This window comes from Squalius cephalus (genome assembly GCF_949319135.1).
Source record: "Squalius cephalus genome assembly, chromosome: 1".
In the NCBI taxonomy this organism is placed as follows: Eukaryota; Metazoa; Chordata; class Actinopteri; order Cypriniformes; family Leuciscidae; genus Squalius; species Squalius cephalus.
The window spans coordinates 22,739,520-22,764,933 of record NC_137122.1 but is presented as its reverse complement, the minus strand read 5'-3'; the positions used below and the strand labels follow the sequence as shown (position 1 = coordinate 22,764,933).

General features: G+C 38.3%; 1 protein-coding gene across 1 annotated transcript; it reads left to right on the top strand.

Moving 5' to 3' along the window:
- Positions 1-552: 552 nt before the first annotated feature.
- Positions 553-24,530, top strand: evplb (envoplakin b). Its single transcript, XM_079894499.1, has 22 exons — positions 553-649; positions 6,509-6,608; positions 7,296-7,450; positions 8,001-8,124; positions 9,448-9,567; positions 9,883-9,924; positions 10,061-10,222; positions 11,725-11,832; positions 13,739-13,834; positions 13,975-14,085; positions 14,362-14,505; positions 15,384-15,538; positions 15,725-15,819; positions 17,382-17,554; positions 17,986-18,164; positions 18,239-18,377; positions 19,315-19,508; positions 19,611-19,761; positions 20,195-20,278; positions 20,366-20,470; positions 20,559-20,651; positions 20,803-24,530. The coding sequence occupies exons 1-22, from the start codon at positions 609-611 to the stop codon at positions 24,268-24,270; spliced, it is 6,039 nt and encodes a 2,012-aa protein (XP_079750625.1). The 5' UTR covers positions 553-608; the 3' UTR covers positions 24,271-24,530.
- The last annotated feature ends 884 nt before the right edge of the window (positions 24,531-25,414 follow it).

Below are 25,414 nucleotides of genomic sequence, written 5' to 3'. Positions count from 1 at the left end.
GAACTTTACTGTGACCTGCAGGGGTTTGGTCTGTCTGTGACATGAATATTCTTCTGTCAGAGGTCAGAGGTCACTGTGTGTTGGGTTTACACACCTGACACTCAAATGGCTTACTCACAGACTGTAAGCATGTAGTGAATGGGTGGGTGAATGCTCGTCTTTTGAGAGTGAGTGTGTGTTTGTAAGGTTCATCTGACTGGACGAGCTGCATTCCTCCTCCACCACACACACATCAGACACTCGAGCGTTCACACACCTGCTGTACAGGTGGAAGTGCAGATGAATATTCATATATATGTTTCGCCTTTGGCTTTTTGATAGGCTGTCTGATTTATGCCTGCAGAATCGTTTCGGCTCTGTGAAACATTAACATGTCTCTCTTTATGATTATTAGCTGGTCTAAACATTCAGACGTTACAAGAGGACGGAGAGAAAGCAGAAAAGGAAGAGTTTGACAGAGGAATTCAGAGGGCAGGAACAGGTACGTCCAGTCGGTGACACACCTGTTTCAGTGGGCGGAGCCAAAGCAAGTGACAACACCATAACAGAGGACAGAAGACACACACACTCACACACACACAGAGGCACGGATCGCACACGGACGCAGGATGTTTAAGAAGAAGGAATACAGTCCTGTGAAGGCCGGACAGTGAGTTACCATGTTTTTATCTTGTTAACCTTCAGCGTTTGCCTGTACACTCTTAGAATTAAAGGTTCAATGGGGTTCTTTATAGAACTTTAGGGTTCTTGACTCAGTTTTAAAGAAGATTTCATGCTAAAAAGATAGGAGAATGTCTTAAATGATTGCATAATACTTTCATGTTTAACAGCTTATTTTTTTTCTATTGATAAAGTATGTTTATGAGCTGTTTAATTCATGAAAATGAATAAAACTGAATTAATTAGCCCTAAATCCATAAAATGGTTCTATGCTGGAACCCCTGAAAGGTTCTAAATATGATGCGTCTGACAGAACCCTTTAAGATTCTAAATGGAACCTTTTCTTCTAAGAGTGTAGCAAGAGCCTTACAGCAGTGAAACACACTGGAGCGAATGACAAATCTATCTAAAGTCCTTCTAGAGGAGAAACGGACTGTGTTCATGCATTCAGCCTGTAGTTATAGTGTGTGTGTGTTGTGATTTATCTTTATGACAGGGCAGGGCTGTATCTCACACACGAGTGATTGAGTAAGCTGGACGTTTTGTCATTGATAATGCACTGCAAAACTGGCATTATGACATAATAACTCATGGCGAGGTTATCATCGTCTCTTCCAACAAGGACTGTACCCATTACTCAGATAATTACCACATAAATGAAGAAATGGAGTGGAAATATTGATTCAAGTTGAAAATATTTTATTTTGCTAGAAGAAAAATCAGTAACACTTTGCAATAAGGTTCCAATAGTTAACATTAGTTTCTTAGATTAACATGAACTACACTCTAAAAACTAATTCAGAGGACCTTTAGTCATTACTTAAATATATATATTGTTGTGAAATAAAAAATCAAGTTCTGAGATACTGTTAGACTTTTTACTTGTAATTGTTATTTTATTGAGCTGGGATGACACACAAATTATGCCTATTGATTAAACATACTATCATGACTTGTCAGAGTTTAACATTTTCAGTTGATCAAAAATTAATTTAATTTTAAGTTCTGTTAATGTAAAAAACAATTTGATGACGTGTAAACGGTCCACAGTTTCCATGCGCATGTTTAAGGCCAGACGAGTGTGGCCACAGCTGAAACTCGCTGAAGCGTAATGTGGTGAATGGTAAGTAATTTTATGCTTACACATATTCGCATTCGCTCAGGATTCTGTTGGTGATAGCCTACTGTAACCGAATACCGAAATCTGGAAGTCCTTACTCTGAAATTTGAGCAGTGTTGATAGTAGGCTATAGGTTAGTCTGTGTGCCGAGGTAAAGTTGGCTAGTAGCTACGCTATTTGTTCAGATACTTTGCTCAAAACAAGTCGGAGTTATGTAGGGCCCTATGAATTCCGTTTTAGTTTTCCAAATTTCGTTTTTATTGTTTACAATTGTGACAGGCGCCCGCGCATTTTACTGAGAGAACGAGCAGAGAGAGAGAGAGAGAGACCCTCCTCCGGCCGCGCGCGCGCTCTCTCACAGTCTTCAAACTGTCTTGTTCTCCCTCCCTTCCTCGCGCATATTAACGTTAATCAAAACTGATATTACCATCAAAATCAATAGAGAATTGACACGATGGTAATAGGTCGGAAGACCGAAGTTTCACGTGAAGCATTCAGAGATTTTTTCCCCTTAGCTACCGCTGGGTGTTAATTGTACTAAAATAACGTTGCCTTATCTTCTCTGAAAAGCGTTCCGCACATTAAGCTGACATAAACCACACTTTAAATAAACGAACGAAACCTATCCAGTGATGGAATGTTTTCTGTGTTCCTGTCCAATGACAGTGTAGTGACCATACATTTCAATTGAATGTTTGATTTGAAGTGATAAGTCGGCTATAGGTTGATTTCTAAGAAAATGTATGCTTTACGTTGTATTAGAAAGGACATGGTAATACAGTTCATTTAAATCTTTTGAAAGGGAAATATATTAAAAGATGAATGTTACATGTATGTTTAAAAGAGTAATCAACTTCAAATAAAAACAAAAGGGCTCAACTTAACTCTTGCAGAGATCAACTTAATTATTAAGTTCATGTTACTTAGAAATGTGTTTTATTGTGGCCAAAAAAACTGCTTCACCTAACTTAAAACATTATGTTGGATCAACTTAATTACTTGCATTCATGTTGAAAATTATTAAGTTCGTGTTACTTAGAAATGCGTTTTATTGTGGCCAAAAAAAAGTAATTAACCGTACTTAAAACATCGCTTTGAATTAATGTAATTCTGCCAGCAGTCTTAACATAAAAATTCTAGTGGAAAACGTTAACATATTTTTTTTTGTTGACCCAATGTTTTATTTTTTAGAGTGTAACAATGACAAATACTTCTGAAGCATTTATTAATCTTTGATAATGTTCATGTTTCAAATGTTCTGTGTTAATATTACTTAATGGACCTGAGCTGACATGAACTTAACAAATACAAGTTTTTTTTTAAATTAAAGATTAATGACAAATGTAGTGCTCATTGTTAGTTAATGCATTAAAAATGTGAAGCAATGGGACCTTGTTGTAAAGTGTAGCTGTAAAACCTGCTAATGGTCAGTTATACAGGTTCACACACTCCTTACACAGGAATCAATCAGTGATCGACCAATCAGAGAGCGGGACTGTGTGTGACAGGCTGCTGTCAGCTAGTGAGAGAGAACAGTGAGTCACTGGTTGTGTGTGTGTGTGTGTGTGTGTGTGTGTGGGGTGGGACGTCCATGTTCTGAGTAAACGTTTATGTAAAAGTTTATGTATCATATACAAACTGACAGACGCCACAGAAGCACAATAGACAGCAACTGCTTCATCTTTTCTACAACACTCACATTTTACTTATAAAGCACTTTCAAAAACCTTCAAAATGGACCAAAGTGCTGTACATAAATAGCATAAATGTAAAATAAAAATAAATTAAAATAGCAATAAATCACAACAACAGTCAAACTGTCTGTCAAGCGAGTAAAACATGCAGCCAATCCCTCATTAAGAGTCAAACGCCAAAAGACAAGTGAAATAAGAAAGTCTGTAGATCAACATGTGTAAATAAGTGATTAAAGTTGTGGAAACATTTTTTATTCATGTAAATTTGACACGCATTAGTTCATGGGAAGTCTGGTGGCAACGCTTGATATCTTAAGACATTTCAGTGATGCTGGGCAGACAGATGTTTATGGATAAGTCAAAGTTATTTATTTTATTTTAAAATGTAATATTTTATTATGTTCATATTGTGTTAATTGTATTAACATTTTTATAAAATCTGAAAAACTGCCTAATGAAAATTCTCACTCTCAATTAGTTCCAGATATGATTTTCTATGGAAATAAGGAGAAAGGAGAATTTAATTATTATTATTTTATTTATTTATTTTTATTTAAAATGTTTATTAAATCTTTTTTTATATATATTTAATGATATTTTATATTTAATTTAAAATTAATTTTTGATTTTAAATTTTATATTTTACATTTGATTTTATATTTGATTATATTTTGTATATTGTTATAATACTTAATATTATTATTATAAATATATTTGATTTAATTTAAATGTTTTATTATTTTTTATATTTATGATTTTCTATATTTTATTTTATTTTAATTCATTTGATTTATTTATTTAATTTGATTTTTATTGCTTCATAATATCCATTCGTTCATTGTGTCCTATATTGTTTCTGTGGAACTGGGGAGAACAGAGGTGAAAGAATAGAAACCTGTTGTTCAGTGTGTGCTCTGTGTGTTTCGTGATGCACGTTAATTAATGAGTCACATCTATTATTTAACACGGATGTCGATCCAGCTAATCAAGTCTCAATCGTTTGTGTGTGTTTTGGGTATGTTTCTTTATAACCTGCTGCACACACACATTAGTGTGAATCATAGAAGTGAGGCTGTGACACCTCAAACACACACACACACACACACACACACACACACACACACACACACACACACACACACACACACACACACACACACACACTCAGACACAACCATTCAGACACAATCAGACACACACTCAGCCACACACACACTCACACGCTCAGACACTCACACACACACACACATTTAGATACACACATACACACTCACGCTCACACACTCAGGCTCACACACTAACACACAGACACACACACTCTTACACAATTACACACTCTCACACTCTAACACACACACACACACACACACACACACACACACACAGACCCCTTGTACTCTTGCAGTAAGTGTGTTAGTGTGTTTTATTGGCTGTTGTCCTGGTGAGCAGAACACACACGAGTCTGAGCTGTTGTGTGTGAGGATCAGGCCCATTTAAAGATGGGTGTGTTGTTTTTGTGTATATTAGTAGGTGTGTGTTTAACCTATAATCTAAATGTGTGCCAATCAGTGTGAGTTCTTCATTTCCTCAAGCTGATGCGTCAGGGAATGTTGTAATTGATGGATTGGTAATTGTTGCGTTTGAATGAGGGAAATCTCCCTGTGTTTGACCAGTGCTTTAGTTCTGTGTGTCGTTCGCTTCAGTGCTCAAATATTTTGAGGATCAGTTTCATGTTCAGAGTCACTGTGAGTCAGACATCGGTTTCACTGGGACTCTGTGTACACCAGCTTTAATCTCCTTTAACCTCTTTCATTTTATGCATCCATGGATATAAGTATGTATTTGTTTTTTGTTTATTTATTTAGTTTAGTTATGGTGAATATGACACATATAATAATAATAATAATAATCATAATTTATAATATGTAATATATAATCGTTTTTCAACATTTTTAATCGCCTTGTAGTATTTATTTATTTGGTGAATATGACCATTGCATGAGTTTTGTCAAATCAGTTTTTAAAAGTACAAATATTTCACGCATTCTTTCAATTAATATTTATAATATGTAATATAGGCTATAAAAAGTTATTTAAAAACTTTTTAACTTTTTTATTATTTTTGATATATTTATTCCATTTTTTTATTTATCGCCCAAATCCGTTATGAGAAATCTTTCATGAATTGTCCTTTTGACATGTCACACTTTTTTACACTGTTTAATCACTTTTAACCTTTTTTAATGTTATGTATGTATTTTTCTTAAATTTTAATGCAGTTCATGCAGTTCAGAAAATTCATGCAGTCTCTAAATTATAATAATTACATTTTATAAATAATTTAACTTTTTAACCTTTTAATTTTATTGATACATTTATTAAAAAAAAATTTCATTTATTCCATGTAGTCTCTCAATGTATATAAACCACCCAGATTGGTTGTGATATATCTGTCATGACGGTGTTTCGGCATTTAAGCCGCGCCACACGCTAGATTATGAAGACAATGACCCGCCCGCGCATCAGTCCAGGGTGTGACATTAAACACCAGGAATCCCTTTCTGAACTGTGGAAATTCCATAAGAAAGTTCCGCCTGAACATTCCACAAGACACTCCCAGTCACTGTCACTCTCTCTCTCTCTCTCTCTCTCTCGCTCTCTGTCTGGCTCGTTCGCTCTCAGGAGGGTGTGACACAGTTGCGTAACAACTGCAGGAATGTCAGTCAGAGCAATAAATGGACAGATGAGATTGTGAGTGATTGACAGATCACAGCAGTAGAAACTCAACTCAACATAATTTGTTTTTGCTGAACTCGACATCAAACTCAACGGCCGACTCAAAGTTACTCTGAACATAAACTATTAGCATGCAAACAAACACACTTTAGCTGTGAATTTCACAATTTCCGTTTTATTGCTACTGAACCAGGTGAAATGTCACAGAGCAGGAGTGATGATACTGATGGTGTGTGTGTGTGATGGTTTGTTTGTATGTGTGTGTGATGGTGACTGTCTCTCATGTTTCTCCGTTCAGGTCGCAGATGAATGACCTGCTGACTCTGGTCACACGCTTACAGCAAAACGCTGATCAGGTGGAGAAGAACGTACTACTGACTGAAGAACTGCTGGTGGAGGCAAGATACACACACACACACACACACACACTCACACTCACATACACACTCACACACAGACGCAGAGTCTCAGACACACTCACTCACACACACAGACTGACAGACATAGACACACACTCATGCTCACACACACACACACACACACACGCACACTCATATACACACACACAGACAGTCTCACACACAGACACTCACTCACTCAAACACACACACACTCACGCACACTAGCTCACAGGCACTCACACACATGCACTCGCGCATTCGCTCACTCATTCACACTCACACTCACACACACACACACAGACTCACACATGCACACACACACACATACACACACTCACTCACTCACACACGCACTCACACACACACACACTCGCTCACACTCACACACACACACATATGTTGTGTTTTCATGTTTTATGAATAGACTCACTTTTGAATAGACTTGAAAATGACATTGGCATTAGTGGAATGGCATTGTCATGGTTCAAATCAAACGTAACTGACTGTTATCATTAGTGATTTGTAGCAGTAAATGAAGAGATGTCTCATCGATCACATGTTCAGTATGGAGTACCTCAAGGCTCAGTACTGGGACCGTTGCTCTTCACCCTGTTCATATGAAAGGCGTATCAGAAGCGCACACACTGAACTGCTCTGTGTGTGTTTTGTTGCTCCTCTGATCAGGATGCGGAGAACAAGCGTAAAGGCTCTCCGCTGAAACAGCAGGGTCGGGTCGCGGAGAACCTGTGTCAGGCCGAGATCTTGCTGAAGGATCTCTTCATGGACGTCAGCAGAGCCAAGAAACACCAGCACCCGCAGGCCAGCGTGATCGAGCTGGAGTGAGTGACACCACTTATTTTATTTTACATTGAAATAGCCATTTTGCGCCGCCATGTTTCTACAGTACAACACGTTTCGTCACTATGTTGTTCTTCGTGCAAAGAAGCTAAAGCTAAAGTCAGAGAATAAAACACTGACACAATGATGAACAAGTAACAATAATATTTGCAATAACATATCGTTTTACTGATTTTTATTCATTTTGAGGAATGTTTTCGTTCACGTGAGATGAGTAAATGCATGTTCACATTTAGTCTCTAGAACTACAATAACCATCATGTTCACACACATTGCACACACTTTGTCTCTCAACATGGGGACAGGAGAGCTGTTAGTCATTAAATGTGAAAATGTAACTAGCTTTACTTATTTGAAAAAGTAACTTAGGTATTTTGTTGTAAATTGAAAAAGTAATGTGTTACTTTACTAGTTACTTGAAAAAGTAATCTGATTACATAACTCAAGTTACTTGTAATGAGTTACCCCAACACTGCTGATACTGCGAGCGCTGAGCAGTAACGTTGTGCTTGTGTGTGTGTGTGTCTGTAGTGTGAGTAATCTGCACGAGCGCTGGTCCAAACACTGCGGCAGCTACAGGGATCTTTACGGTCAGCTTCACGAGCTTTACCTTCCGCCCGGCGTCGACTGGATCAAACTACTGTCTGACAAACAGGTGAGAAACAAACACACAGCTCTAGAAGTGCAGCCGATAGCTGAGACGTGCCATGAAGAGGGTCTGAAAACAGTCTGAAGTCACAGGAGAAGCTCCTGACGTTCCTCAAAGAACAGCTTCTGCTGATCTCCTGTAGAAAAACATCATGATCTGCTGCTTTAAAGCTGGGGTTCAGAGAAAGAGTTAAAAAAAAAGTTATTAAATAAATAAAATTGTGTAAAGAATTTGATTAAAGTAAATAAATAAAAATTACTTTAAAACAAAAACAATTACATAGATACTTAAATATTAAGAATTAGTAAATCATTTAATAAACTAAAATTTGATTGAAATAAATAACCATTACATTAAAACACAAACATATAAATGAGAAAATAAATAGAAAATAGAAAATAAATAAATAAAAAATAATAAATATATAATCTCAATTATATAATATAATCTACATTACAATTTTTTTGTATTATTTAAAAAAATAAATACTTGCATATTTATATATTAATAAATCATTAAAAATTTGATTTAAACAAAAACAATTCAATAAATAAATAAATACTTAAATTACAAAACTTAGATTAAAATAAGTACACATTACATTGAAACACAAACAAAAAACTAAAAATATATAAATAATACATATACAAAAAGATAAATACAACAGTAAATAATAAATAAATAAATAAATAAATAATAAAAATTAGATTAAAACAAAAACAATTAAATAAATACTTAACAATTAAAGTAAGAAATAATTAAATACGTTTAAATAATAAATAAACATTACATGATTAAAACACAAACACACAAATAAATGAGAAAATAAATAAAAAATAAATGAATAATACAAATAAATTACAATAAATGAGTAGATGACAACTTTTTTGATTTGAAATAAGTCACGGAAAAAAAGATGACTTAATTATTGGTTATTAATAAATAACTATTTAAATATTACTTATTAATAAAAAAAAATAAAAAAAATAAACATTATATTAAGACAAATGAACAAATAAATAAATGAGAAAGTAAAAGAATAAATTAAAATAGTACATTTATAAAAAAATATAAATAAACACAAAAATTAAATAAATACAAATTAGAACATATATTTTTAAAATAAATTAGAAAAGATAAATTAATTATTTAATATAAATAAATAATCAATAAATATTATATTAACACAATAAAAAAATATAAATAAATAAATATATACATACATAGAGTATACCAATATAGTACTATAGCTATACTTTATTCATCTCTATAGTAGTGAGGAGTTTGTTATCTGTCTGTAACGCAGTGTGTGACCTCTGTGTGTTTCAGATGTCGATCCAGGGACAATCTTACGGGCCGACTCTGTTTGATGTGGAGAAACAGATCGCAGGCCATAATATCCTGCATAAACAGATCGAGGCGTATCGCTCTGCCCTGGAGAGCAGCAACGTCAGTAAACTCGCACACACACTCACACTCAAACAAACACACACACGCACATGCACTGACGCACACTTTCTCACACAAACACACACACACACACACACACACACACACACACACACACACACACACACACACACACACACACACACACACCCATACAAACACAAGTACATAAAATTTTTTTCCACCATTAGTATGACACTGATTTAATCCATTTAAGGTTTTACTCCAAGTTTGTAAACTTATTATTATACTATTATGTGTGATTGTGAGTGTATGTGTGTTATGAAGGTTTTGAATGTTTCCTCTTCTGAACAGAACAACTCGTCTGCCCTTCAGAAGCAGTACGCAAATCTACTGGTAAGACCTTCTCAAATCTAATAACATGAAAACAAATGACAAAGGTTTATATTCATACTTCACACTAAAAGTAAAGCTCTGCACAGTTTGATTGAGGCTGTTGGTGTTTTGTGTGTGTGTGTGTGTGTGTGTGTAGGAGGCGTCTGAGAAGCGCAGGCAGCTTCTGTCGTCGCTGTATGACTTGATGCAGGGCTGCAGTAAAGAGCTGGTGTATCTGACGGAGCAGCAGCAGAAGATCAGCAGCAGAGACTGGAGCGAGCGCATGATTGACAGCGCAGGAGTGCGCATGGACTACGAGGTGAGACGCTGACATAGACATCTACAATATATACATCTACAGTATAGACATCTACAGTATAGACCCAGTAGCACCTATAGACGTCTACAGTATATACATCTACAGTATAGACATCTATACATCTACAGTATATACATCTACAGTATAGACATCTACAGTATAGACCCAGTAGCACCTATAGACGTCTACAGTATATACATCTACAGTATAGACATCTATACATCTACTGTACAGACATCTACAGTAGAGACATCTACAGTATATACATCTACAGTATATACATCTACAGTACAGACATCTACAGTATAGACATCTATACATCTACAGTATATACATCTACAGTACAGACATCTACTGTACAGACATCTACAGTACAGACATCTACAGTAGAGACATCTACAGTATATACATCTACAGTATAGACATCTACAGTATAGACATCTACAGTATAGACATCTACAGTATATACTTCTACAGTGTAGACTGGTAGTAGATTGGCAGTAGACTGTTAGTTGACTGGTAGTAGACTGGTAGTAGACTGGTATAGTAGACTGGTAGTAGACTGTTAGTTGACTGGTAGTAGACAGTTAGTAGACTGGTAGTAGACTGGTATAGTAGACTGGTAGTAGACTGTTAGTTGACTGGTAGTAGACAGTTAGTAGACTGGTAGTAGACTGTTAGTAGATTGGTAGTAGACTGGTAGTTAGTAGGTTGGTAGTAGACTGTTAGTAGACTGTTAGTAGACTGTTAGTAGACTGTTAGTAGACTGGTAGTATACTGGTAGTAGACTGGTAGTAGACTGTCAGTTGACTGGTAGTAGACAGTTAGAAGACTGGTAGTAGATTGGTAGTAGATTGGTAGTAGACTGTTAGTAGACTGTTAGTAGACTGTTAGTAGACTGGTAGTAGACTGGTAGTAGACTGTTAGTAGACAGTTAGTAGACAGTTAGTAGACTGGTAGTATACTGGTAGTAGACTGGTAGTAGACTGTCAGTTGACTGGTAGTAGACAGTTAGAAGACTGGTAGTAGATTGGTAGTAGATTGGTAGTAGACTGGTAGTAGACGGGTAGTAGACTGTTAGGTTCGGGGTAGTAGAATAGAAGTTGACATGTAGTGATAAAGTTACTGATAATCTGTTGAGGGACCATCAGAATAAAGTGTTAGCAGATATTAAGCAGACAGTTTACTAATACTCTATTGACTGCTAACTGACATGTAGATGCAAAGTTACTTATAGTTAGTAGAATATCTAAAGTGGACCGTCAAAATAAGTGTTACATTTTATTTTAGTTCAAATATATTTTATTTCAAGTAACAAAAGCTTTTTAAATGGTTTCAGTTTTAGTTAACTATAATGACCCTGGTTAGCAGCATGACTTCAGTATATTCAGTTGAGTTGGTTGTGGTTGTCATTGTGTGGCGTCTCATACATAATTGAAGTAAACAGTGATGATGATGGTTGATCTGGTCTTCACACGGATCCGTTGATGAATGTGTTTCAGAGGTTTAAGAACAACGGTCTGCTGGCGCATGAGAGGGAGGTGAGAAAACTCCAGGAGGAGGCCAGAGCTCTCGTTCAGGACAAACACCCAGGAGCATCTGCTGTCCAGGTCTGCACTCACTCACTTACTACTCACTCACTCACTCACTCACTCACTCACTCACTCACTCACTCACTCACTCACTCACTCACTCACTCACATACATACACACTCACTCACTCACTCACTCACTCACTCACTCACTCACTCACTCACATACATACACACACACACACACACACACACACACACACACACACTCTCTCTCTCTCACTCACTCACGCTCACTCACTCACTCACTCACTCACTCACTCACTCACTCACTCACTCACGCTCACACACTCAAACACTCACTCACTCTCACACACACACACACACACACACACACACACACACACACACACACACACACACACACTCTCTCTCTCACTCACTCATGCTCACTCACTCACTCACTCACTCACTCGCTCACTTACTCACTCACTCACTCACTCACTCACGCACTCACACTCACTCACTCACTCATTCACTCACTCACTCACACCTTAACTCCTTCACTCACTCACTCACTCACTCACTCACTCACTCACTCACTCACTCACTCACGCACTCACGCACTCTCACACACACACACACACACACACACACACACACACACACACACAGACACTCACTCACTCACTCACTCACTCACTCACTCACTTCTTAACTTACTCACTCATTCACTTATTAAGTCCTTCACTCATTCACTCACTCACTCACTCACTCACTTTCTCCTTCACTCATTCACTACATCACTCCTTCACTCACTCATTCACTCATTTACTCCTTCACTCACTCGTTCACTCATTCACTTACTCATTTACTCCTTCACTCATTTACTCCTTCACTCCTTCACTCGTTCACTCATTCACTCATTCACTCATTCACTTATTCACTACATCACTTCCTCACTCACTCACTCACTCATTTACTCCTTCACTCCTTCACTCACTCACTCATTTACTCCTTCACTCCTTCACTCCTTCACTCACTCACTCGTTCACCCATTCACTCATTCACTACATCACTCCTTCACTCACTCACTCACTCACTCATTCACTCATTTACTCTTTCTCTCCTTCACTCACTCACTCATTCACTCATTCACTACATCACTTCCTCACTCACTCATTCACTCATTCACTCATTCACTCATTTACTCCTTCACTCACTCACTCATTCACTTATTCACTGCATCACTTCCTCACTCACTCATTCACTCATTCACTCATTCACTTATTCACTACATCACTTCCTCACTCACTCATTCACTCATTCACTCATTCACTCATTCACTCATTTACTCCTTCACTCCTTCACTCATTCACTCATTCACTTATTCACTACATCACTTCCTCACTCACTCATTCACTCATTTACTCCTTCACTCACTCACTCATTCACTCATTCACTTATTCACTACATCACTTCCTCACTCACTCATTCACTCATTTACTCCTTCACTCCTTCACTCACTCACTCGTTCACTCATTCACTCATTCACTTATTCACTACATCACTTCCTCACTCACTCATTCACTCATTTACTCCACTCCTTCACTCACTCACTCGTTCACTCATTCACTCATTCACTTATTCACTACATCACTTCCTCACTCACTCACTCACTCACTCACTCACTCCTTCACTCACTCACTCCTTCACTCACTCACTCCTTCACTCACTCACTCATTCACTCATTTACTCCTTCACTCGTTCACTCATTCACTCATTCACTCACTCACTCCTTCACTCATTTACTTATTCACTCACTCACTTTTAGTTCATTATTCATTAATTCCCTCACTAACCCATTAATTGAATAATTATTCATTCATTCACTTGTTCGTTTGCTCATTCAAACACTGAATCTCTTTGGCTCTTGCTGTCATTTATTTGCCGTATGAACATGATTTTTATGTGTGTATTTCAGTCTTACAGCGCAGACGTGTCGAAAGAGTGGCAGCGATTCCTGAATCTCTGTCTGTGTCAGGAGACACACCTGGATAATGTGGAGGAATACAAGAAGGTGAGCAAACACACACACACACACACACACACACACACGCACACAACTTAACAAAACCTCATGAGACAGACTCCGGCATCAGGTGCAGGAGGTTCAGATGAGTGTTTATTGAAATGTCTGTGTGTGTTTTTTGATCTCAGTATCAGCTGGATGTGGAGACGTTCACTGAGTCACTGAAGAGAATCAAATCCACCACTGAACCGTCAGAGCTGAAAAACATGAGCAACCATGAGATCCTGCTGCAACTGGAGGTGAGCACACACACACACACGCACACGTACTCTTCTCTCTCTCTCTCTCTCTCTCTCTCTCTCTCTCTCTCTCTCTCTCTCTCTCTCTCTCTCTCTCTCTCTCTCTCTCTCTCTCTCTCTCTCTCACACACCCACACTTTCTCTCAAACACACACACAAACACACTCACACACACGCACACACTCTCTCACACACACACACACACACACACACACACACACACACTGTAATAAGTTCACAGTCTAGTATATTTAATGTGTGTGTGTGTGTGTGCAGAGTGAGGAGATGTCGGTCTTGAGGAACGAGCAGCGTCTGTCTAATCTGAGAGATCTTTGCTCCAGCGTCGCTCCTCTACACCTGCGTCGCACCGCAGACACACACACCAGTGCCATCGCCCTGTGTGACTGGAGCACTGAGAAGGTAACGCACATCTTCAAAGACTTTAACACCTTTATTCAGCAAGGACATGTTCAACTTATCAAAAGTGACAGTAGTAAATAAGCCTTGAACACCACAAAGGAAGTCAGAATTGAAAAATACTTTGGTCTTTAATAGTGCATATATAGAAATGGCTTTACTTCTGCATATGGCCATTCACTAAACACAAAAGTTAAATTACAAATAAGGGACGTAATCTCACAAACAGGGTTCATACAGACCTAGAAAACCTGGAAAAATCAGGGAATTTCACATGTGTGTTTTTTCCTGGCCTGGAAAAGTTTTATGGTTCTAAAGTTCTAAAAAGGTTATGGAAATTACTAAAGTCAATGTAATTTTTTTATGCTTTGTGCATATTATTTAATAATATAATTTTTATATTAATATTAGTTATATACAGTTTAATAATATATATTTATTCTTTTTATAATTATATAATAGTACAATATTGAATATTAAATTAAATAAATTATGATTAAATATATATATATATTTATATATACAGTATTTGAATAATTATACAATAACATGTTATTATGTACAGCACATTGGCCAACAGCTGTTGTTGTGATTGTGCTCTGTGTATTAATTATGTTATCAGTAATATGTACAGTTTATTTTTTTTAAATCTTGATCCAATCGGACTGAAAAAATCATAGTAAGAGAGGGAACAAAACCTGCCTACATTGGCTCAACCAATGGTGTGCATTTGGGGGCGGGACTATCTGTTTGTCTGACCAATGACACCAATGTGGAAATGTTGGTGTGGAGAAAATCTCATTTGTAAAGTCATCCAGAAATCAGCTTACTGAATGAGTTGGATCTTTGTAAAGGCCATGACAATACCTGTTTCTCTGCAGGACTCTGTGACAAGAGGCGAGAAGGTGACGCTGGTCTCCAGTCACAGAGAGGAGCTCTGGCAGGTGAAGTCCAGCTCGGGGGAGACCAAGCTCATCCCAGGAGTGTGTTTCCTGATCCCTCCGCCAGATTCAGACGCCATACACAAGGTGGACAGGTAAGAAAGCACCTGAGACACTCACAGTTTTATGTTATGTTTTGTATTTTTATCCTTGTGTTATTGGTGTTCTTTAGTCATTTTGTTGTAAAGCACATTGGTCAACTCTGGTTGTAGTAAATCTCTCCCAGTTCTCTCCCAGCTGCTTCCCTTTATACATCCCTGTGTTTGCTGTCTTGTATTCAGTCTGAGCCGGGAATTCTCCGATCTGAAGAAGACGAGGTCGGCTCTACTCGCCCAGGCGAGGACGCCCGTTGAATTTGTGCAGTTCGTCAAGCAAGGTCAATACAAACACTGTTTCAAAGCAGCTTTACAGAGAATCATGATGCTGATCTTTATAATAGCGGTAACGCTTTAGTTTAGGGTCCAATTCTCACTATTAACTAGTTGCTTATTATCATGCATATTACTAGCTTATTGAGTGTTTATTAGTACAGTTGTTCTCTCAATATAACCCCTGACAGGGTGATGAGGACACCTCAGCCTGAAGGGGTTTATTCTGAGATAACAACCATCTGGATGTACATTATCCTGCTTATTACACAGCTACTTGCCACATAAGTAAATAATTAGACACGAAATATTCATCTGAGTTGAAATATTTTATTAGGTCTTTAAACGCAAAGCTCCCACGGAGAGAGCATTTGCAGCGCGGCAAGTTCAAACTAGACGGACGTTTAAGAGATACGGTTTACAGTCATACCACTTATTACACAGCATTTCGCCACATAAATAATTATGGAGATAAGAGATATTGATTTCAGATTAAACTGTTTTAAAATCGTACCTGTTTGTATCTTAATCCAACTGTGTACAAAACAATTGTCACAAAATGGCTGAAGCTGCGTTTGTATGAAACAAGAGAGAGCGAGTCCACGATACTGGATGGCATAATTAAATATCTACAGTATACACAAAATATTGATTCGACTGAGTTTTAATAATTTATTTGCTCACCAAATACAAAACTTCCATGAAGAAAAAACTTTCCTAGGAATGTATTACACTGCTGACTTAAATTACCCGGATGAGCCTGCATTTCTGTTTTGAGTGGTTGTTATCTGGGAATAATATACCGCTGGATGACGCGATTGACCAATCAGAATCAAGCATTCCACAGAGCCGTGTAATAATAGTTACGGTAGTTAATAGGGAGAATTGGAACTTAAACTAAAGTGTGACCATAATATGTTCATGCCTTATAGGCGCATTTATCAGATCAGAGCTGGGCGATAATTATATAGTTATTTTTGTCAATTATATAAACCATACATTTGTTATATAGCATAAACTATGTGTATAAACTAAACATTCACAAACTAAACATAACATTTTTGTAAATTTAAATAATTTTAAATAAAATGTAAGTATTAGTTGAAAAATTTTAAGTTTAAGCACTACAATGATTAACTGGAAATAAATTTTTCCGGAATAGCAATATATAAAAAAACCAATAAGATGACAAAATCTCTGAACGAAATTACTAAAAAAATGAAACGTTAAAAAAAAAGAAAGAAATAACATCTAATTCAAAATATTAATAAAACTAAAATAACACTGCTATATATTAATCGCTTGATGTGAGTGTACTATATATCTGTGTGTATATATATCTGGGAAAAGTTGGATATACAGTAGTTGTATAATCTGTAATCAATTCATTATCTGGTTATATAGAGAATTATGAAACCTATGAGAGTGTGATAATTTATAATAGTTTGATGTAGTGCAGCAGCTCGTCCAGCTATACTTTGGTGAAAGATTATGACATTTTTGTGCACAATAAGACATTTATCATATTAAATTTGAGTCGTAAATGATGTTTTTTTTCTTCTCCCAACAGTCGCGGTGGCCACCGTTCCCGACAGCGCGAAGGCCGGCATCATTGACAGCCGGCTGGACCAGATCTATTCAGACCTGCTGAAGTTAGAGAAAGACATGCAGGACCGGATGAGATCTCCTTTAGATCGCGCCGCTCCCGTAGGAGACCTGTCCGCCAGAATCAGAGACCACGAGGTGAGAAGGGTCCAAACGCAGCTTTTATTAGGGGTAATCCACAATCATAATCCATATGACAGGCAAGGATCAAAACCACAGGGTAGACAATCCAAACAATAACAGAGTCCAAGATTACAGGCAAACAGGAAAGTCCAGGAAACCATGCAGAAGTTCAGAACCAAAGCATACAAGACTTCGCAATGAATGCGTGAAAACAAAAACGAGTTAATCACACACTGGGGGAAGTAATGAGACCATAATGAGTCCAGGCAATGGGTTATGGGAAGCATAGTTAATGGTGGGAAAGTAAATGAGAAGGGAGAAGTGCCATCTAGTGGAAATCAAGGGCACTCCAGCTGGTGGATGTAACCGAAACAAATGTATATCTCTCTCTGTGGATACAACGGTTAGTATAAAACATTGACAATCATTTGGTTTGATCGCTCTAGAGTTTTGTCGTGACTCTGAAGAATCTGGAGGCAGAGAAATCATCAGCTCAGAGGGACATCCAGCCCCTGATATCCCAGAAACCCCTGGGGCCCACCACGTCCACACTGCCTCTGAAACTGAGCAAAGTCAACAACAAGATCGAAGACATAACCGCCCTCTCTGATCTCTACACCAAGAAGTAAGAAAAAATACCTCTTGCAGTAAATCACAGAAATTGACACAGCATGGTATTACATGGGATCATTTCCTCAGGGCCACATCTTCCATGTTCCTGGAGAAGCAGATCAAGAAGGTGGACGGTGTGTTGACGGCATTGGAGGATCAGCTGGCTGAAGACATCGGCCTGTTGGACAAACCCAACGCCATCCGCATCCACTCCAGTGAGCTGCAGGTACACACTCTTACACACACACCTTGCATTCAAAAACATTCAAAACTGGATGACAAACATTTGATTGGTAGAGCATTATACCTTACAATAGATTTGGGTGATAAAAAGACCAAATTAGAAATCAAAGTCATTTTTAACTCATTTTTAAACCGCCATCGTTTTTTTTTTTTTTTTTTTTAGTTGCCAGCAACCGCCAGCATTTTTGATCATTTTCACAAAATTTTCATAGCCCCAAGAATATTTTGTTGTACGATTATCTGAATATGCAATACATCAAAAGAAAGAACAGACCCTCTGCTTTTAAACACAAAACAGTTTTATTCTAGCTTCATGCATTCTTTTTTTATCTATTTATCTGTGTGTAAGTTTCATAAAAAAAGCAACATTTTGAGCAAAAAGCTGAGAAAATCATGTTTTTGTCAAAGACTACATCCAGATCGGATTCAGATGATCGATGATCAAAACACAGATGGAGTAGATCGAGTCCATCAACACCCTCAAAGCTTCACAGTCCTGCAGCTCGTCCTGAGTCGACATTTCATTCTGTAACATTAGGCAGTTTTGTTTTATATGCTGATAATCGTGTTATTTTACACATGCATATGATTACAAATGAGATCGCTTCTCCTGTATTTTGATCAGGAGATTCTGTACTCTTTCAGAAGATGTGTAATAGCGCCCCCTACTGTATAACAGTGAAAACACTGAAAGCCGGAAAATGCAGTCATTGGCAGGGAAATACTGAAATAAATGTTAAACATATTCCTTTTTAGATTTAGGGGCTGTTTACACCACACCGTTTTCAACTAAAAACATAAAGCTGTTTGTGCATTTTGGCTCTTCTCAAATGGTTTGGATATGATACAACTTTCTAAACAATTCTTCATTCAAAACATTGTAATGATGTTCCTGCATCCTGTAATTATTTTCTCCTTAGAAAATGAGTAAAGACGTTTCCTCCAAGAAAGACGACATTCAGCAGCTGAACCGTGAGTTGGAAGTCACAGAGCAGGCGTGCAGTTCCCTGCAGAAAGGCTTTCAGGAGTTCTGCCCTGATATACGCCACCAAGAGACCAAGGTCAAGCGCTTGAGGAATCGCTACTCCAACATCAACAGCCAGCTGCAGCAGAGGTAATATTCTTTTATATTGTGTACTGTTTGTTTACTGTTTACTTGGGGCAAGTACAATGCTTCAGATTTGTGAACTGTATTTGCAAACTTATTACTTCACAGGGCTACTCTGTTGCAAGAGGCCGTCAATAAGAACCAGGAATTTCACAGCGCCGTCCAATCGCTCAGTGCTTTCCTCATCAATATGCCCAACAACAAGGTTCTGCCTGGTGAAAGTGTGTCGCAAGTGTACGCCAAGCAAAGCTCTCAAATGGTCAGTTTTATTGCCACAAGTTTTAAAATTTTGATACATTTTTTTTTCTATATTTTTTTTTTATAAATTGAAATATTAAATATATATAGCATTTGTAAATATTTTAAATGATAATTAATTATTTTTTAAAAAAATTCTTCTTATTAATAATAGTAGTAGTAGAAGTTTTCTTAAATATTTATCTTAAATATTTACCTTAAATTATTAATATTTATTATTATTATTATTTTGATATATTTTGAATGTGATCTCATGTACTGAAAAAATGCAGATAACAATAATTTAGTTTTTAGTAGGTTGACTCTTTATTTTTGCAATTCCGTTTAGTGACACTAGTGGTGCCGAAATGACATGCATCACCTTTAAATATCTCAGATACAGTGGATTTGGGGAATTTAGTGTACCTACTCTGTAAATTTGTTTTTGATTGCAGAGAGCAGTTGAAGACATCAAGAGAAAGCAGGGTGATGTAAACCGGATCATCAAACTTTCTGGTGATCTACAGTGTCTTCTTAATGTGAGTTGGCCATTTTGAACATGATCACTGCGCATTTCAAATGTGAGTTGCATTAATGTAAATAGTCTATTGTTTCTGTGTCTCCAGGAGTATGATATGAATTCTAATAAATACCGTAGTGCATTGGGAAAACCAGAAATACATTTTCAAAGTCGTGATTACCTTACCCTGGCTGAAGCTGTGGAAAAGAAGGTATTGTAGGCTGCTTTGCCATAATGACCAGGATATACTTATTGTTTACGTACATCTCCAATTATCTGTATAATTGATTACTTCTTAGGAAAGGGATGTTGTGAACCTTTACTCTGAAGTGTCAGCGCAGAATAATCAACTCCTGAATCAAGTGATCTTGGCCAAGGACCTCATCAACAAGGTACAGAAGCTTCAACATTCATTGGAATAAAAAAGTTAATGCTTCTTACAATATTTGCAGTCTGAATGGTCACCTAAATTTCTTGGGTGTAAAGCTACTGCGAACATCTTTATTTAATCTGAATGAATCTTTATTTCTATCCAATGAACAGAATGAAGAAATTGTAAGCCATGTGGTAGTAAAGCAGCAACTGCAGTTTCAAAGTCAGCAGAGAAACATGGACGAATTTGACGGCTTGAAGCAAGAGCTTACTGACGAGATATCTCGCCGCGCTCATGCTGAGAATGATCTAGCGACCTACAGGAAACGGATGATGTCCCTAAAGAGTCGGAGAGGTGTGGAGCGAGTGGAAGAAAAAGAAACTGTGCATTACTACCGTGATCCGAAGCTGGAGGCCGACTTGGAAATATTGAAGAGGAGGATAACCGAAGAGATCAATAAACGATCCGAAATGCGCACAGAAATTGAGATTGTCAACAAAAAAATTGTCACTCGTGAACACGAGGTTATCGAAGTGAAGCCCAGGCTGGTGACAAAGGTGTTTACAGAAATTGAGCGTGATCCCAAACTGGATGTGGAAATGGCGAGGATCAGGGAGCTCATACTCAAACTAAGGGAGGAAATTCGATTGCACGAGAGTGAAACAGTTCAAATGAGAACAGAAGTTACTGTACTGGAGCGCAAGATGCCTGTGATAAAAGAGAGAAAGATCCTGAAAGAAGTTGTGAAGCTGGAAAAGGACCCAGAAATGCTGAAAACTGTGATTAACTTGAAGAACGAGATCTCGGATGAAGCTATCAGATGCAAGAACCTGAACGATCAAATATTCCAATTTAGGAGTCAGATTAATAACCTGGAGAGGATTATTCCCACCATACAACCAAAAATTATCATCAAGGAGGTGAAGAGGGTGGAGCAGGATCCCGAACTCCTACAAGAGTCCAAGACCCTCCGTGTAAGCCTGGAAGAACTGATCCGAGAAAACAGTATTTTGATGAAAGAGTTCTCCAGCCTTCAGCTCCGCTTCAGCCAAGTGGAGACCATCAGACAAAAGGTAGAGTTTAATGAGATCATCCATGAGATCTACAGAATCGACCCTGAGACGGAGGTGGAACTGAGACGTCTGAGAAATGAGCTTCTCGAAATAAGCAGACGCCGTACTAGCATTGAGAATGAGATAAACGTGATCATGGTGGATCTGAGGACTCTGCGTGCCGAAAAGCCCAAGATCGAAGTGAATGAGGTCACTCGAGAGGTGGTGAAAGAAGAGAGGAGCCCTGAGATCGTCAAAGAACTTAAGAGGTTGAATGAGCAACTTACCATTTTGCGGACGAACTTTGACACGACTATGAGTCGGGTGACTCGTCTGCGGAAGGACAGAGATGAGTGGAAGACTGAAAGATCAAAGGTGGAGACCAAAGTGGTGACCAAAGAATTGATCAAGTATGAAAATGACCCTCTTCTGGAGAAGGAAGCTGAACGTCTAAGGAGGGAAGTACGTGACGAAGTTCAGCGGCGCCGAACGGTGGAGGAGAATGTGTTTGACCTTCAAAACAAGTACATTGTGATGGAGAGACAGAAACCAGAGGAAAGGGTCGTGGTCCAAGAAATTGTGCGCCTCCAGACAGATCCCAGTCAGATTCTGGCTCACGAGAGGTTAGTCAAGACTTTGGAAGAGACTGTCAAGACTCGTCGACAGCTGGAACTGGAGGTGCAGCAGTTGAGATCTCTAGTCCTGGAACTGGAGAAAAAACTGGAACTTGTGGATCGGCAGAAGAAGATCCTGGTAGAGACAGAGCTGAGACAAATCAAGGCTAGAATCTATGAACTTGAAACTTGTCCAACACCTGTTGAGGAAAAGATTGTTATTGAGGAGGTTTTGAAAGTTGAGAGAGACCCTATAATTGACAAACGAATCATTGAGTTTCGCACTCACATGGACAACGAGGGTGCCAGCATTTCCCATCTGGAGAGAGATATTCGAAACCTCAAAATCAGGATAGAGTCCCTGACCAAAGAGAAATCTGTTGAGAGGATCATCCATAAAGAGATAATCAGGGTTGAGAAGGACCCAACGGTGGAGGCAGAGAGAGAAAGCCTCAGAGCCCAAGTCGCCCAGGTAAAGAATGCCAGGGTCCTCAGAGACGAAGAACTTCTGCGGCTCAACAACAAAATAACTCGAATTCAGACAACCAGAACAAATTTCTCTCAAGAAGAAATCACCTTGATTGCTTACAGGGATAAAATCAAGAAAGAGCAAAATGAACTTCTCCAGGAGTTGAGAAGACTGGAGTCTCAAAAGCAGGAGATCACCATAACTTTCCAGCAGCAATCCAAAATCTTGAGTGAGAGGAACCAGGTCAGCAGGCAAAAAAGCATCAAGATGGAGTCTGATATCCAGCGCCTGGAGAGAGAAATCCTGGAGGTGAAAGAGCAAATCAACCTGCGGGAAAGTACTATCATAGAGATCCAGAAAGAAGCAAAGGCATCACAACTTTCAGAGACAAACACCAGGGAGACCAACGTCTCCACCAAAATCACCATTCTGGACCCAGACACTGGCAAAGATATGTCACCCTACGATGCCTACGTCGAGGGTCTGATTGATCGCAATCAGTATATCCACCTCCAAGAGCTCGAGTGTAGTTGGGAGGAAATCACAACCACCGGTCCTGAAGGCGAGACGATGCTTCTGCAAGATCGTAAAAGTGGAAAGCAGTACTCCGTCAAGACGGCCATGCAAAATGGCAGACTGACCCAGTACGACCTTCAGCGCTACAGAGAGAGCAAAATGTCCATTTCAGAGTTTGCTCTTTTGGTTGCAGGGGAGAAGAAATCCGCATCCTTCCCTGTAACACAAACACAAGTAAAAACTAATCAGACACTCCCTCCACCAAGCCCCAGCTACAACTCCTCCACTCTGACCCGCCGCCTGTCTTCCAGCACCAGCAACTTGAACTCGCACTCTCAGCTGACCACCAGTGGGGATGAACTCTACCCGATTTCTGGCATTCTAGACCTCACCACAGAGAGCCGCATGTCTGTCCGAAGTGCCCTAACACGCAAACTGATTGATCAAGACACAGCGATGAGGCTTCTGGAAGCTCAGGCTGCCACTGGAGGTATTGTGGACCTGAACAAGAAGGACAAGATCTCCATTCACAAGGCGGCAGAGCGTGGATTGATCGATTCCAGCCATCTTAGTAAACTCCTCAGTGCTCAGAAGGCCTTTACTGGTTTTGAAGACCCTGTGTCCAAAGAGCGTATGTCAGTGGGAGAAGCCGGTCGCCAGGGATGGATCCCTAATGACAGCGCCACGTGGTTTATGGAGGCGCAGCTGCTTACCGGCGGACTGGTAGACCCGAAACGAGCAGGCCGGATCGCCCTGCAGAATGCCGTTGACGCAAAATTGATCGACGCATCCATGGTCAAGCGACTTCAGGATGATTCGGCCTCTGTGAAGAATGTGATCGACCCCATCAAGAAGGAAAAGATCACGTATAAGGAGGCCATGGCTCGATGCAAGAGGGACCACAGCACAGGGCTGCTCCTGCTCCCAGCTGCCTCCAATGACACCGTAGACGCAGCCTCCTATTCCAGCTACAAGTTCTCCAAATAATAATACCACAACACGCAACAATGATAACAGATTTAAGTGCTGTATAACAAGGGACTTTTGATTCTAGGGGTTTTTCCATACCCATATATATATATATAAGATAAATTATCTCTAGAGCCTTTAATGTCATGCTGAGGTGTTTATCTTGTTTTCCTGTTGTTTGTTTTTTCAGTTACTTTTTTATTTTCTGATTCATCTTGATGAATGGGCGAAATAGCTTTTTGGACTTCATATACAATAAAAGATACTATTTCATACCTAAAGCGACTGTCTCTGGAATGTCTATGTATTTCTAACTAGGAAATGTGAATATCTACTACAGTAAAAATCGATCTCTGAATAATAGAGATAAGTCTCGTTTACTTGATGTCGACCCTCTACAGTGGAGTTTGAGAACCCCTGGGGGTTTGCGAGGGAACTGCAGGGGGTTTGTGAGTTTAAGCTTAATTAAATAATTATAAAATAATAATACAAATAAAATCAGAATACAACACTTGCAAGTTAAACTGCATGTCATGCATCAGAGAACCATGAAAATTAAAATGTTGTTAAATTATTAAAATATTACCTTCAAGTAAATATTTTAGGTCAAAGGGTTTCGGCTGACAAAAAAGTTTGGGAATTGAAGAACTAACACAATTTTGCTTAAAAAAAGGCCTAAACATTAAATATTTTCAACCAAGAAAATGCCAAGAAGCATTCATTTCCATTCCACTCTAATATTAATAATCTATATAATTTTCAGTATTTTTACTGATTCACATTTATGAACTTAGACATAAGGACAACACATATACACACATAAATGCACACACATAAATATGTTTACCATCTGAAGTTTTGTTAATATTGTGTATCTTTATTTTTTCATACAAATGTATGACTTGGAAAAATATATTACTTATATTTATATATATATCTCAAGTATACAGAGAATGCAATTTTAATATCACAGTAACAGTTGTAATCATATGCACATTTCTGATTCGCAAACAAATCAAAGCACTTTTATTCCCAATGTTTCTGCTCTCCACAGAATCCCTTCTGGTCACATATTGTGCAAAAACTGAATGTCTCAAAACAAACAAACATCCATACACAAATCAACTACACATGTTAGCAAATTTCACACTAACACATGTAG

Coding starts and splice junctions, on each gene's coding strand:
- evplb (XM_079894499.1), top strand. CDS start 609: ATGTTTAAGAAGAAGGAATACAGTCCTGTGAAGGCCGGACA. Junction 18,378..19,314: donor TCCACTCCAGTGAGCTGCAG/GTACACACTCTT, acceptor TTTTCTCCTTAG/AAAATGAGTAAAGACGTTTC. Junction 19,762..20,194: donor CCAAGCAAAGCTCTCAAATG/GTCAGTTTTATT, acceptor TTTTGATTGCAG/AGAGCAGTTGAAGACATCAA.